Genomic DNA, 14,349 nt, shown 5'->3' with positions numbered 1-14,349 from the left:
AGGTTGAAGGCTTTCCTACGTGCACTGAATGAGCAAGAGAAGTAGCCAGGGCCTTATTGAGGGAAATTGTTCCAAGATACGGACTACCCCTCTCTATAGGATCAAACAATGGACCTCCCTTAGTGTCTGAGATAGTCCAGACCTTGCCTAAAGCTCTAGGAAACAGATGGAAACTCCACACGGCCTACAGGCCACAGAGTTTAGGGAAAGCTGAATGCACGAACTGGACCCTTGGAACCACACTAGTTAAGCTTTGTCGGGAAACCTAAATTACCTTAGATTAATTTGCTGCCTTTTCAAAATCCAATACAGGAAATCTTCCCAGTGATAAGGAAGTTAAAAGGAGACCCTAAATTAGTAGCTGACCTAGAAATGTCCCAACACCTTCAGGCCTTAGGGAAGATCCTCCGCCACATCGCTCAGGAAACTTTAGAAAGAGCCCCTGTCCTTTTAGGTAATTAGGTCCACCCCCTCCTCAGCTAAGAGATGACGTATAGGTTAAAGATTGGAAGAAGGAGCTATTCCAGCCAAGCTAGACGGGCCCTCATGTTGTTATATTAGCAACTCCCATTACTATTAAATTGCTGGTATTACCCCCATGGATCTACCATACCCAAGTAAAGAAAGCGGCATCTCCAGAAAAACAGGAGACCTGGGATGCAGAGCCTCTTCTTGATCGGCCGCTCCAAATCATGTTTCGGAGGCAGCAAAAATCCACCTGAGATCGTCGGCCCTGCTCTGGCCACTGCCAGAAGCTGGTCAGTCTATGCATGGCAGAAGCTTGAGGATCTACCGCTGCCTCCCGCAGAAACTCCTTCATGGATGGCACAGCTGGATCCCACTAACCCTCGTAAGCTGAACCTGAGAAAGACAACGTGCCCTGCTGCAGCCGTAAACCGGAAGCTGACTAGTCCATGCATGGCCAAAGCCTGAGGAATTTCATTGTGAGACTCCTAATAATTGGACACTGGGAGGGAGGGAAATTAAGGCAAAGGACTGTGAGCTGTGTATCCATGTCACCAGAGGAGGTAAAAGGATTTCCACTACTTAACTTTTCTATAGCTACTATGAATGCCATGGAACTGAGAAAGGGACTTGTACCTATAAGCAAACTCAATATTCAGCATGTGATCCAGGAAATAATCAACTTTATGTATGTTACAACCCAAATGACCCCACCCCTACTCCTAAACAAGAGTAGCCTTGAGGGTCTACAGGGGAGGATGGACAGATGGACCCATGCTGGCCCAGACTAGAGTAAAAATCCCAATCAGATATAAATTTTTGTCTAGGAAAAATGTAAGAGCAATTCTTAATTCGTCTACTCAATAAAATTGATAACTTCTAGAGTTTTAACTAAATTGTAATGCAGCTTAATGACTAACTTCATAATGGTCTGATTTATTGAGTAGTCTGTAAATTGAAATGAAAATTTTCAGATGATCTTTTAAAATGTAATTGAAAGCTTCTTAATTCAGGTACATACTTGTCAGAATTTAGTTTCGCATATAATTTGTTTGGCCTAACTATGTAATGTGAGGCATATTAAAGTTCATGGATTTCTTCTTTAGAGGAAGTCTAAAGTCATGAAGTTTTGAGAGTGCAGGAGGGAGATGTAGGAAAAAAAAAATGGTATCTTGAGGCAGACCTAAAATTCTAATAAGAGCAAATATGAGGATAGGCAGCAGTCACTGCGATTTATCTTCTGCAAACTTCATGTCTTATAATAAGAAGAAGAACATTATCGAAAAATTTACTAGCACGGATTTGGTACCTGGCACCTCATTTTTGTAAACAGATTCAGGTAGACCAAAATCAATGGACCATTTTGTAATTCTCAACTTTCAGAGGTCTTAAGACCTTAGTTGGAACAGTGTTCCTCCTCCTCGGATCCTATTTCTGCCTTGCCTGCTGCCTCTAGTTGATCAATCGATTACCTCCTTTATAGAAACTAAAATGGAGAGAAAAATGCAGCTAAAATCCTTATGCAGTAGAATGATTGGTCTCTGATCCAGGGAGATCAAGAGGGAGATCAAAAAAGTGATGCCCTATAAGGAATTTAGACAGGCATCAGAAGGGGGAAATGAAGAGGAAAATGAAATGAAGAAAAATATAATTCAAAATGCTAACTAGCTCTCTGTTCTGCTTCTGTAAATATGCTTGCTCCAAGCAAGAGTTCACTTGCAGAGCTCACTTGCACTTTGCTTGACCTGTCTAAGTAATGAATATAACTGTTTGTACCCCTAGAAGCTCCTGCCTCTTGTAGCACTTTGTACCTTAGCAGCTCCCTGCTTCCTGTAACAATTTGTAACCATTAGTAACCCATAACAACTCCCGCCCTTCCATCAATGTTACTACTTGCAACCATAGCAACTCCCGCTGTTTGAAAGGGTCGGAATTCAAACTGACCAATCAGCTTGTGTAAAAATCTTGTATATAAGGAATGTAGCAACTGAGCTGGGGCCCAGATCTTCAGAGTGCTAGCTCCTCTGGGACTGTGGTAATAAACCTGAGTTGTCCCTCTCTCCAAGTTACTGCTTGGTTTTTCACTGGTCTGATTTTGGAGCTTTTTCTGCAACACAAGCTGACAAAATCACAGTGCTTTGAGAGGGCACAATAGGACACACATCTTGATAAATAGCTGTCAAAATAAGACTCTGAAAAAGAATGGAATGACAGTGCCAAGCTGTGACTTTCCCTCTGCTCCTTTTCCTGCCTGAGTCCTGAGCGGAGAAATCTTCACTCATCACTCCCATCTGGGCAGCCCTGGAAGGCGGGCAGACCAAATTTCCAAGGGTTCCCCGCCAAGAAAGGGAAGATTTGCTCAAAACTTACCTTTTACTCAGTCCAGGCCGACTTTAGCAAACCCAAACGCCAGCATCACAAATAATTCAATACTACAGAAGGATAATGTAGCTTATTTTGAAAAGTAGGCTGTTTTATCTTCTTCACTTTCATTAACTTAATGATTATCTTCTTTTTTGACATATTTAACTAATGTCTTCTTAGCTCCAGTTTCTACTAATAAAAATCCACTGGTTTCTCTCTTGTGGTTTAGGTCTTTTAGAACTTCTGGGGAGGGGGCGGGGTTGGGGGAAGGTGACTGGTGCTTTACAAAAACTTGTCCCGGAGCTACAAAAAACCTGTAACCGCAAACCACACAAAGGTTGGGAAGCCCAATTCCACCCTCGCTGGAACCTTACAAAGCTATATTTAGCTTCTGAAAGGACACTGAGAAAAGAGGCCAGAAGGATGTGGCAACAAGCCTACTTGGGTTTTTCTGTAGCTACCTAGGGGAATGCTCTGGCTCTCTATTTACCCTTGAGGTTAAAGGCGAGGTTTGCATCTGAATGGGAGGAGGCGGTTAGATAAACAGAGAGAGTCTGGGGAGCTTCCTGTAACAAAGCTGTGTAAGGAGATATGCCTCGGGAAGTCTTGCCTGGTGAACAGAGCATCAGAGAATCACATCCTTGGAATGGATCACAATTCTAGGCTCAATCATTTCTGGATTTTGGTGAAGCATCCTGACACCTGTTATTTCTTTTAAGTGTTATTCTCACCCAATTAGCCAAGCCTTTGCTAATCTCAGCTCTCCCTTGCTGAAGGGCTGGTAGTCAAAATTATCTCAAGGGACCAATTTTGAGAGTAGAATCAGAAAGGAAGACCCTTCCTCAATTTATGCACAAATCACATTGTAAGAACATAAAGAGAAACAATTGTCTATTCACAATCCTTCCACTTATATGTTCTTTTAATGGAAAGGAATCATCTACCTGTTAGAGTAATAAATAGATTCTTCCTCTGGAGATGTCTCCCACAGAGACCACAATATGGATGTAATTATTGATTTGTTTCAGATAACCTCTACTGAAAATATTATTTTCTATGACTGAGCACAATATTAACCTTTTTTGTATTCTTAAGATGAATCTATTGAACTCCTTGGAAGATGGTGAAAAGAAAAAAAAAAAAAAAACAATAAGTTTTTATTTCACCTCTAATAGGAGTATAATTTCATTCCAGAAAATCACATGTACTTTTCACCTAGCTGGCACTATATGAAGAGAACTCAGTGCCCTTGCTCACAGCAGAAGCTTGTACACAGTGTTTTCAGGTTAGGTTATTCTGAGGGAGAAAATCCATTACAATATCTCTGGTGCACTAGTGACATTCAGGGCTTCAACTTCCTCAGGCTTGGAACAACTCAACATTTCTCCTTAATTCCAGGCTGCGTACAGCATCTGCCTTTGTCTTAAGGAACAATTTGTCAGTCTCTCTGAAGTGCTCCATCTCCCTGGTCACTGTCAATAAAGTGGGTAATAAAGTAATAGGTCATAGAAGTGGTACTGCTTATTTCAGGTAGGTATTCATCAAAATCTTTAGTGTAGAATTATGATTTTCTTTTACTTCTAGAGGAAGTTGAGGTGTCAGAAAGACTTTGAGTTTCCCAAGCAAGGAGAGTTACTTTTGGCTGGACTCTCAGCTTTCATGAAAGAAGTGGCATTTGAAATGAGACATAAAGGATGGGAATGTTGAGGAGTTGCTGGGGAAAGGACATAGGGGATGGAGAGAGGGACCAATGCGCTGAGCATGGGAACAAGACGTGTTCAGAGAAGTGACAATGTGGCTAGATTCAGTGATATTTCTGAACCTTGGCAGCACATTGGATTTACATGGAGGAATTTTTGTTTCAAATATAGATATTCTGGGCCACTCTCCAGATCAGATGTACTGGAATGTTTTGTAAAGGGGCTCAAACATCAGTGTTTTGTTTCGTTTTGTTTTGTTTTGTTTTTTAAAGCTCTGAGGATTATTCTACAGTGTGTCCAGAGCTGAAAAACTCTGGGCAGTGTATAGAATACAGGAAGTGGAGTCCTTGGAGGTGTGCCTGTCTTCAGGTGGCTTACGAACAATTTCTTTTTTTATGTTTTTAAAGCATATGGTTTATTACTTTTCTGACTACATATGGTGTTATATGACATATTTTATATATGAAAGGTATGAAATAAATCTTTTAAAATTTTGTTTGGAAGAAAGAAAAGTATGTTATTAAAAATTACTGATATAAGAAATATCCAAATCCATAGAGAATTTTTATAAAAGTTTATTTGAGCCATAACTGATGACAATTGCCAGGAAGCAAGATCGCAAGTGCTCCAGAGAGGGATAGTTTGCAGTTTCTTTTATGCATTTGGAATTAAGGAGGGAATTTAAGATTACAAGTAGGCGGGAGAAAGCAAGGGCGGGGCAAGGGGTGAGATTATAGGGTAGTTAACAAGATTATGTGCTCTCTTGAGAGATGTTACACACCTTTGAGGGCTCTTACTTCTGGCGTTTCAAAGGTGTGTTAACCTAGATGCACAAGAACAATGCACAGGACTTGTTTAAAAACCTTTTACTAAAGAAGTTATAGGCCTGGTGCGTGACTACCCACCATGACCTACTCAGTTAGGAATTTGTGATTTATTACAGCTTTCCTTTTTCATCCACCAGATGTACTGTGTACCCAGGCACAGTGCTAGGTGGTTTGTTTTGAGAATATTGCAAAACCATTGAAATCATGAGAGATATTCTGGGATGCCAGAAATCTACAGTTTTGAGAATTCACTGCTTTGGTAAGCTGATGAGAACACACATGCACACATTTAAAAGGCTGTGAGTTTTGAAGAATGAACATATTTTGAAAAGGCAAGGCACACTTGGGTGTAATAGTTGTGGATTCAGATCGAATCTTTGCCGCTTACTAGCTGTTGTAGACAAGGTACACATCCTCCTTGAGCCTCGTTTTTTTATTCTTAAACCCACAGGTTTGCTCTGAGATTTGAGGGAAACACCTCTGTAGAGCACTTGGTGAGGTGCCTCACCTAGCAGGAGTAAGATAATTTTTATAGAGTGTATGTATTTATTAAACTGACTACATCTCATTCCTGAGTTTACGCTAAATTTTATTCTTCTAGTAGGAGGCATGCACAGTAATACATAAGCAAAAGCTGGCATCGCAGAATCATTATCCTTGCAGTGAGTTGGGGAAATGGAGACTATATTTGCCATGCATTCATCAGGTGCTTTCACAATTTTAAAATTAAAAGAAAAAAAAAGGCAGGATTCTCTTTCAGTACTTTGCAGGGACATAGCTTTGAACAAAAGCAACAAATGAAAATATTTATGCATGCTGTTTGGCTCTACTACTCACAAATTTCCTCTTGATTCTCAATTTTCTGTGTCTATGAAGATATTACGTGACTTTTGTTATAGTCCTCAGGTCAATTTCAAGGTCCTTTGAAGGCTTGGCTCATCTTACATTAGGTGACCTCAGAAATATCTAGTTTCACTTTACTCTCCAGTCTGTGAAAATAGTGTCCCTTTTCATTGAACACAATTAGAGAATGTTTCCAGCTTGATAAAAAGTAAGGGGAGAAGTGGGGAGCTAGATCTTTAAGGGTACCAGGAAGACTCACAGCATAACTTGTTGGTTTTTAAGTATGTTTACTCTGTTATCTGAGCCAGTTATTAATTGACTGACAAAATTTGAGGTAGTAGCATTTTTTTTAGATTACCAATTCCTTTTTATTCAAAGTCAGCAAGACCTTTTGTGAAACAACATCTGAAAATTTAATTCATGTGTGTGTAGTAGTAGACTATGTTCTGACCTCCTGCACCACCAGGAAAACAGTTTATCATGATATATGGAATCTTGCTGAGACAAAATAACTTATATTTTCACTACTTGAGTCATAAATTGCATTCGTTTTTATTTGATTGGAAGAATTAAGGGTTCAGTTTAGTAATATAGAAGGTAAAAGATTGAGACCTCGCCCCAGAAGTGGGGGTAAATGAAATCATGTGAGATGTCTCCACCTAGTGGACAAAAGGTTGTAATCCTACTCCTTTCACCCATTATTAAGAGTGGAATCCTTTAGCCGCAGCTTTAAGACATAGTGAAAATCAACAGGAGAAAAAACATTTTGGATGATTAATTGATCAGCACAGATGGAAAAAATAAGAAAGAAATTATAAAACTTATTTTATCTGTTATAAGGCAACTATTAAATTTTTTACTACATTTGGAGTTTTTTAATGTAGCAATTTCTGAATGACCAAATCTACATTTACTACTTATCAAAGCATTTCACAGATATTTGTCCATTTGATTGTACTTGCACTGAATGCCAAGATAGTTAATTAACTAGCTGGATTTTAGATGAGGGAAATAAATGGCCTTATATAGAGTAGCTTAGAAAAAATTAGTGTCTGAGACTAAGTGTGCTAATTATAAAATGGAAACCAATAGACCTGAGTTCTTAATGATTACTAGATTTTAATTAAGTAATTAGTTTCTCTCCTACGTTAGTTTGATCTGTGTTAGACCTATTTTACAAATCAGTAAACTTTCTGTGCCTCAGTTTCTTCATTTGCAAAATGAAGGTATATTAATACCGACAAAAGTTTTACAGGATGAATGATTATGTGCCTAGCACTTTGATAGATACTGGAAACACAATGACGAATAAAGCATAGCCCCTGATAACAGAGAATATGCTTTTTAGAGGAAATACATAAATCATTTTAAGACAAGATAATAAATAAAAATAGTAACATAACCCAGCACACAGAAGTATCAAGGAATGGTGGCTAGCTCAGCCTAGAAGGAAGTGGAGTTATAGTCAAGAAGGCCACCTGGAGGAGGCCAAACCCTCAAGTAAGGCTTAAAGGATACATGAGGATTAATAAGCAAGGAAGGAGGGTGGAGACTGAGAGGGTTCTCTGAGCTGAGACTGACAACCCAATACGGATTTGTAAGATGCTATTAGGAATGGAACATTTGACAAAACCAGGGTTCTTTGGGACTCTTAAGGGAATATGTATCCTACTCATTAATGTACAGAGTAGGATTCCAAAGGGGACTCGATCTTGCAAAATGGGGCAGTAGGAGAAGCTCCAGAAGTGTCCCCGAGGGCCTTCCCTGGGCCATCTGGGATACCTGGCTTCTTTTTTTTTTTTTTTTTTTTTTTTTACTGGTTGACAACTAGCATTTTAGTCCTAGACTTCCAGGAAGTGAATGGATTTAGTGTCAGTCTGGCCTGACCTCTTCAGAGTACAGTTTTACTATATTTATCAAATAAATCATGCAAAATACCATATCAACTGATTAAACACGAAACCAATGAAGTGGTTAATGCTGCTGAGTCACCTTCTAACCCAGAGATGTTGCAAATAGAACACTGACTTCCAGAAATAATATTCCAAATCTATTGTGGTTCAATCCATTTCTTCATAATTGACATCTGCCTTCTACTTTGAAGTTTTGCTAAGCATTTGATTTGCAAGAAAATGAATGATCTATTTTTATTTTTATTTTAATTCCTTACCTGTTTATTTCTGGCATCAAAAGAACCAGTTTCCCCCTCAACTTTAAATGGCCAGTAAAGACTTGGCAAAGTCCTTAAAAGAATACAACTTTTGTCTTCACAGATACAGGCTAGTTCCAAAGGTTTATTTTCCTGAGCAAATTCACGACGTTGTACGTGCCACAAAGTATTTCCTGCAGCCAGAAGTCTTACAGAAGTATTCAGTTGACCCAGGCAGAATTGGCATTTCTGGCGACAGTGCTGGTGGGAATTTGGCTGCTGTCCTGTGCCAACAGGTAACAGACTGCTCTGGGGTGCTGGCGGTAGGGGGGTGCATGATAAGATCCAAAAGACCAACACCCTCTCCACTACAGGTGGCAAAGGCTTAGCCAGGGGAGCTGGTCATTAGGTGGCCAGATTATTTAGATGACTGAACTTGGAGAGCTCTCAGCAATATTTCTGAAGTAGGAAGAGGGGCTACTGAGAGCAGTATCATCTCCGAGTCCTTGTAAAGGCCTTGAGTACAATCAGTGTGAGAAGAGAACTAACATTTTGGAGCATACCCTTGCTCCTCTGGGAATGCATGGAAATTAAGTGTCCCCTTCTCCTTTTCCATGTTGGACTTCCAAAATGAGGTAGTTTTGCTTAAATTCCAATTCCAAGGGTCTCCTAATTTTTTTTTTTTTTTTAATTTCAAAGAAAATATTAAATGGTTCAGCCACTGTAAATTTAATAATGCAAGTTAATCTGAGCTTTACCTGCTTAAATTCTTTGAAAACAAGATTAGGGGCAGCTGTATAAACTCAAAGATAAGTACATTTTTTTCCTCTTATGGATTTGACAAGAGAAAAATTCTGAGATGTCATAAATTCAATTACGGCAGGCTGGAGGGGTAGAAGGAGGAGGTAAGAGTTTAATCAGTTAACAGAGTCTTTGGCCAAAAATAACAAACAAACTATTCACATTCCTGAAAATATGTCAGGGCTTTGAAACAACTTCTAGGAGGCTATCTAAAAAAAAATAGGCAGCCATCAGACACTACTGCATCCTGCTTATGCATGAACTTTCCAAACCATTTCCCACAAATAATCCAGAAGTAGGAAATATTTCTTCCTCATGGACTATGCACTTCCCTCACTTCACTTTTTCCTGCCCTCCTAGTCCATAGCCAGTGTAAATTCTTTTAAAACAACTTACATCTTTCTTCCTCCAACCCATTGTGTGAAAGAAGCCTGTCAGCTCCAGGAGAGCACACCTGTTTGTCCTGTCCACCTACCACTGCTGCTGGTAGTTCATATTGCAAACCCCAGGACCTGGTATTTTTCTGGCCAGCATATGGCTCAACAAACCCTTCCTTTCAGAAAAGCTTATGGCTGCAAAGGTTTTTGTTTAACATATCAAATAACTTAAGAATAGCATCTCTTTCTTTTCACCTCTGAATTTCTTTGGGTATTCTCAAGTAGCATTTGCCTTTTTATCTGTGATGTACCCTGGTTTCTTCCCCTTTGCTATAATTACAGAACTTGATTCTCCACTTGGCATTGGCAGGTTTGCTATTCATGTCTGGATGAGATACAAAGAAAATCCTGGTGCAGCAGGAAGAGCATTACAGGCTTTAAAACCAGACAGAACTGAGATAGAATCCAGGCTCCCCCTTTGGAAGCTACAGGGCTTTGGGCAAACTCCTTATTCTCTCTGATAAGAAAATGAGAATGATGTCATCTGATGCAGGGTTGTTGCCAAGATTTAGTGAGATGATATGTGTACAATTCTTGGCACATATTAGTAGTACTCTTTATTGATCGTTTCCTCTTGCTTTTACAGAGCAGTTACATCTTCCCTGGGGATGGGTTATAAAGGCTAATGTGAAACAAAATTATACGGCTAAAGTTACCTTGAAGATTGTTTAGTTGCCTCCACTGAGCTACTTAGCTGTCTTTTAGATGTTAAAGGAAAAAGATATCATTTTAGATACTAGAATTACAAAATGAGACAGCATATTCACATTTGGGGGAGGCACGGGGGAATTGAGATCTGTTGAGGTGGAAAATCCATTCCCACTCCCTTTTTGACTTCGCTCTGGGGCACATGCTCATTAAATAGAATGCAGGGCACATTGCCAGCAGTATTTAAATTCTGACTCTCTCATTGAGCATAAAAACTAAGTGCTTATCAGAAGAAATACCCTGAGGTCCTACTAAAACACTTGGAGTCCCATCGGCTATTCATTTAGCTTTCCTACCCCTCTGCTGTGGAGGAGTCAGACTGGTTTTTCTCCTTAGGAAGCCATTGCCTTTTTGGGCCTTGCAGGGAATAAAAACTAAAAAAGGTTCACACATTATCCATCCATAATATTCATCAAGGTGTGCTAAGTGCCGAAAGATAGATGCAAGTGAAATGTTGATGAGGGTTTAAAGACCTAACAGATCATGTACCTTTGATGCGTTCACTCAAAACTATGAGTTGCAGACATCATATCTTTCTTAGCAAATATCCAGCAGCTTGTTTGGGTGCTGGTAGCCAGTGGTGATGGGGAATTATTTACTTTTTAAACTATATTACTTAATACCATGCCTAGTAGAAATTTTACAACCGTATCCCTTTGATTGATTCAAAGTATGCATTAAACTGCTTTTTAAGATGTGGTTTCTATAAAAGGAGCCATGCAATATGAAAAAATGTGTTTGTTTCTTCTTCTCCAGTTTAGTCAAGATGTCAACCTGAAAAAGAAGCTCAAAGTGCAAGCTTTAATTTATCCAGTTCTTCAAGCTTTAGATTTTAACACACCCTCCTATCAGCAAAATGTGAACATCCCAATCTTGCCCCGTCACACCATGGTAAAGTACTGGGTAGAATACTTCAAAGCCAGCTATGACTTTGTCCAGGCAATGGTAGTTAACAATCACACTTCACTTGATGAAGAAGAGGCCACTGCTCTCAGGGCCCATCTAAACTGGACGTCCCTCCTGCCTGCCTCCATCACAAAGAACTACAAGCCTGTTGTGCAGACCACCGGCGATGCCAGGATCCTCCAGGAGATCCCTCAGCTGCTAGATGCTCGTTCTGCCCCGCTCATTGCAGACCAGGAAGTCCTGAAGCATCTCCCAAAGACCTATATTCTGACATGTGAGCACGATGTCCTAAGAGACGACGGGATCATGTATGCAAAGCGTTTGGAGAGTGCAGATGTAGAAGTGACCCTTGATTATTTTGAAGATGGCTTCCATGGGTGCATGATTTTCACCAGGTGGCCCACCAACTTTGCAGTGGGAATCCGGACTAAGAATAGTTATATCGAGTGGCTGGATCGAAACCTGTAAAGGAGTAAAATGCTTGTGCTCTTCTCAACCTCCTGTATCTGCTTTGGAAAGATATGCACTTTTAGTCAACCAATTTCCCCCTGTTACTTGTGAGTTATGGAATCTCTATTCTCTGCTTTATGTTAAGTTAATTTTTTTTAAAATGCATTTGATTAATGTAAGTGCAAAAATCTCTAAATCTGGTTCTCTAAGTGGGCCAGTCTCTCTGTTTTTGTTTTAACCAAACTACTACAAATACCCAACCGCCACTACAGAAAGCAGGACAAGGAGCTGGAAATAGCTGTGGGTCTTGCCTTCATCAAGAAGTTCTTTTTGGAAGAAATTCTTCCAGCTGTGGATATGATAGTGACCATTAATGAGTTAAGAAAAATGTGGGCTCTTCTTTAACTTGCTGGACTTTACTTTGAGTTCAGAGCACTGTTCAGTTAAATGTGTATGCTTCTAGGTCAGTACTGAGTACCAAGCACCCTCTGTCCTTTGTGGATGGATGGTTTTGTTTCCTATGGGAATTTTAGCAAAGGTATTCTAGCAAGGACAATTTTCTCAAATGACTTTCTTCCTTTAGAGTGTTAATTTTATGAGATAGCTATCTGTAAGTCCAGTTGGACTGTGATGATAATTGAAAGTTACTTTCTACCATTATTATTAGAAAATATAAGGTTGCATGCACTGGATATCTGTACATTGTTAAGTTTTTTTGGTTGTGCCGTCTCCTTGGAAGAGAACTTTTGGGTCAGATTTATTTAAATTTAGAATAAATTTCCCATTATAGGACAAATGAAGACAAATGAACCAACCTATGCTTTTCATAATGAATATTTCTGACATAAATTACCAAGAGCAGTGTGTATATATTTGGCACAGTCAGAAAGAAGGTGCATTTAATATTAGTTTAAAATTATGAAAACTACCTGTAGAGGGTCCAGTTTGTTCTTGAAAACTCAAGTTTTTCACTTACATGGCTTTAAAATGGGGCTATTTTCATATATATAATGTATTGTTTATTTTTTAAAGTTATTTAACGTTAATACATGTAGCTAGACTTAAGATTTTTCAGAATAATGTCTATAATGAATATTTAAAATAACATTTTTAAAAAACTACCTTAGGGCTTAAAAAATTACCTTAGAATAATATGTATATGTACTTTTATGGAAAAAGTAAAATAGCTATTAATACTGCTATACATTAGACCTAAATATTTTGATGTTCATATGCATCTACAAATTAAGATAATTAGAAACTATGACTTTGCCTAGTAAAGTCATCTGAGTTTATAGTTTATAGCTGAAGCAGGACACACGCTGCTCATTTCTACTCTCTGTAGTTAGAGGGACACTAGTTCAGTCTTCAGAAGAAAGGCATACGCTGGCTCCTGGCGCCCACACCCTCATTATATCCTTCCACCAAGTCTAGAAGTTCCAATAGCCCAAGTTTAATTTGACGTAAAGCCTTCACTGCCAGTGCAAACATCTTTGGCATAATAAGACACTCCGGCTCTGATGTGAGCTGAGTCCCTCTGCTCTCCTTTCTGCTACTCTCACTTCTCCCCCAATGCATGCTATTTCCAGGGACTGCAGAGAGCAGCAGTCCAGCCAAGTAATGATACAATAAATTTATCAGTGAGAAGAAAGTAGAACCTTTCGTTCATTTGAAAGATGGGTATTTCTCACTTCTGTCATGAAGTAACAAATGAAAATTTGCAGTTATTTTTCATTTATTGCATAAACTAGTAGCATTTTATGTACAAAACAGAAGTAAATGCAACAGTGTATGTATGTGTGTGTGCCTGTGTGAATATAAAAATAATCATACAAATTAGTATGCTAATGTTCTCAGGCAAGTCATTTAGCATCTCTGAGCCTTTTCCTTTTCCTCTAAAATTAGAGGATTGAACCACTTGATCTATAAAGTCTCTTTCAACTATAAATTCCAACCATTTTTGTCAGACTGGCAAATTGTATTGACTCTTCTTCAGTAAATTTTTTGCAGTTCATTTATTCCATTTACACAGGCAAATGCATTATCAAAGATTTTTTTTTTTTTTTTCCTAAAAAACTGGGATTCTTACTCTGTGGTAGTTTTTTAGTTCTAAAAAACTGGGATTTTAGTTCTTACCCTCCTCATTTAATATTATTCTTTTTGACATCTTTGGAAGAACCAATGCTTGGACCTCATTTTGAGGTTATCTACCTCTAATTAAAGCAAAGAAAATATAATAACTGCAGAGACTTCCTTAAAATGACATCCCCCCACCCCCAGAATTGCAAGCCAAATCCTATAGTAATTTATAGACAATAAATGATTACAGACCCCTAAAGGGTTTTCTTGGATGAAAAGTGAGTGAAAGAAAACAGGGGTCAAGCACAGTTTTTTATTAAATACTTGAGTTTTATTAAAACTTTTACATATGTGGATAATTTGTGTAATGACTTGCACTGTATCCTACGTTTGACCTTGCTTGAAGATCTTCCTTGAAATTCACCTTAGAATAATAACAATTGTGAATCATGATACACAAAAAACAGATACCAGATACAAGAGAAGCTAAAACGACCAAAAATCTGAGTGCTAAGAACTCCTATGGGAAGCCTACAGAGTTTATGTTGAAGGTATTTTAGTTTTGGGTGAATTTATTTTCTTCTAGTTTTTGCTCTTATAAAAAATAGTTTATGCTCTAC

At 38.7% G+C, this 14,349-nt stretch overlaps 1 protein-coding gene across 1 annotated transcript in view; it reads left to right on the top strand.

Annotated features, from left to right (window-relative positions):
• Window positions 1-14,186, top strand: part of NCEH1 (neutral cholesterol ester hydrolase 1) — a 58,692-nt gene extending 44,506 nt beyond the window's left edge. Inside the window, 2 exon segments of the mRNA XM_006910839.3 lie at window positions 8,473-8,644; window positions 11,051-14,186. Of these exon segments, the coding sequence (XP_006910901.1) occupies window positions 8,473-8,644; window positions 11,051-11,668 (790 nt within the window). The 3' untranslated portion in view covers window positions 11,669-14,186.
• Window positions 14,187-14,349: the final 163 nt, after the last annotated feature.

This window comes from Pteropus alecto, unplaced genomic scaffold (assembly GCF_000325575.1).
Source record: "Pteropus alecto unplaced genomic scaffold, ASM32557v1 scaffold33, whole genome shotgun sequence".
Taxonomy (NCBI): domain Eukaryota; kingdom Metazoa; phylum Chordata; class Mammalia; order Chiroptera; family Pteropodidae; genus Pteropus; species Pteropus alecto.
This window is presented reverse-complemented; position numbering and strand designations above follow the sequence as displayed.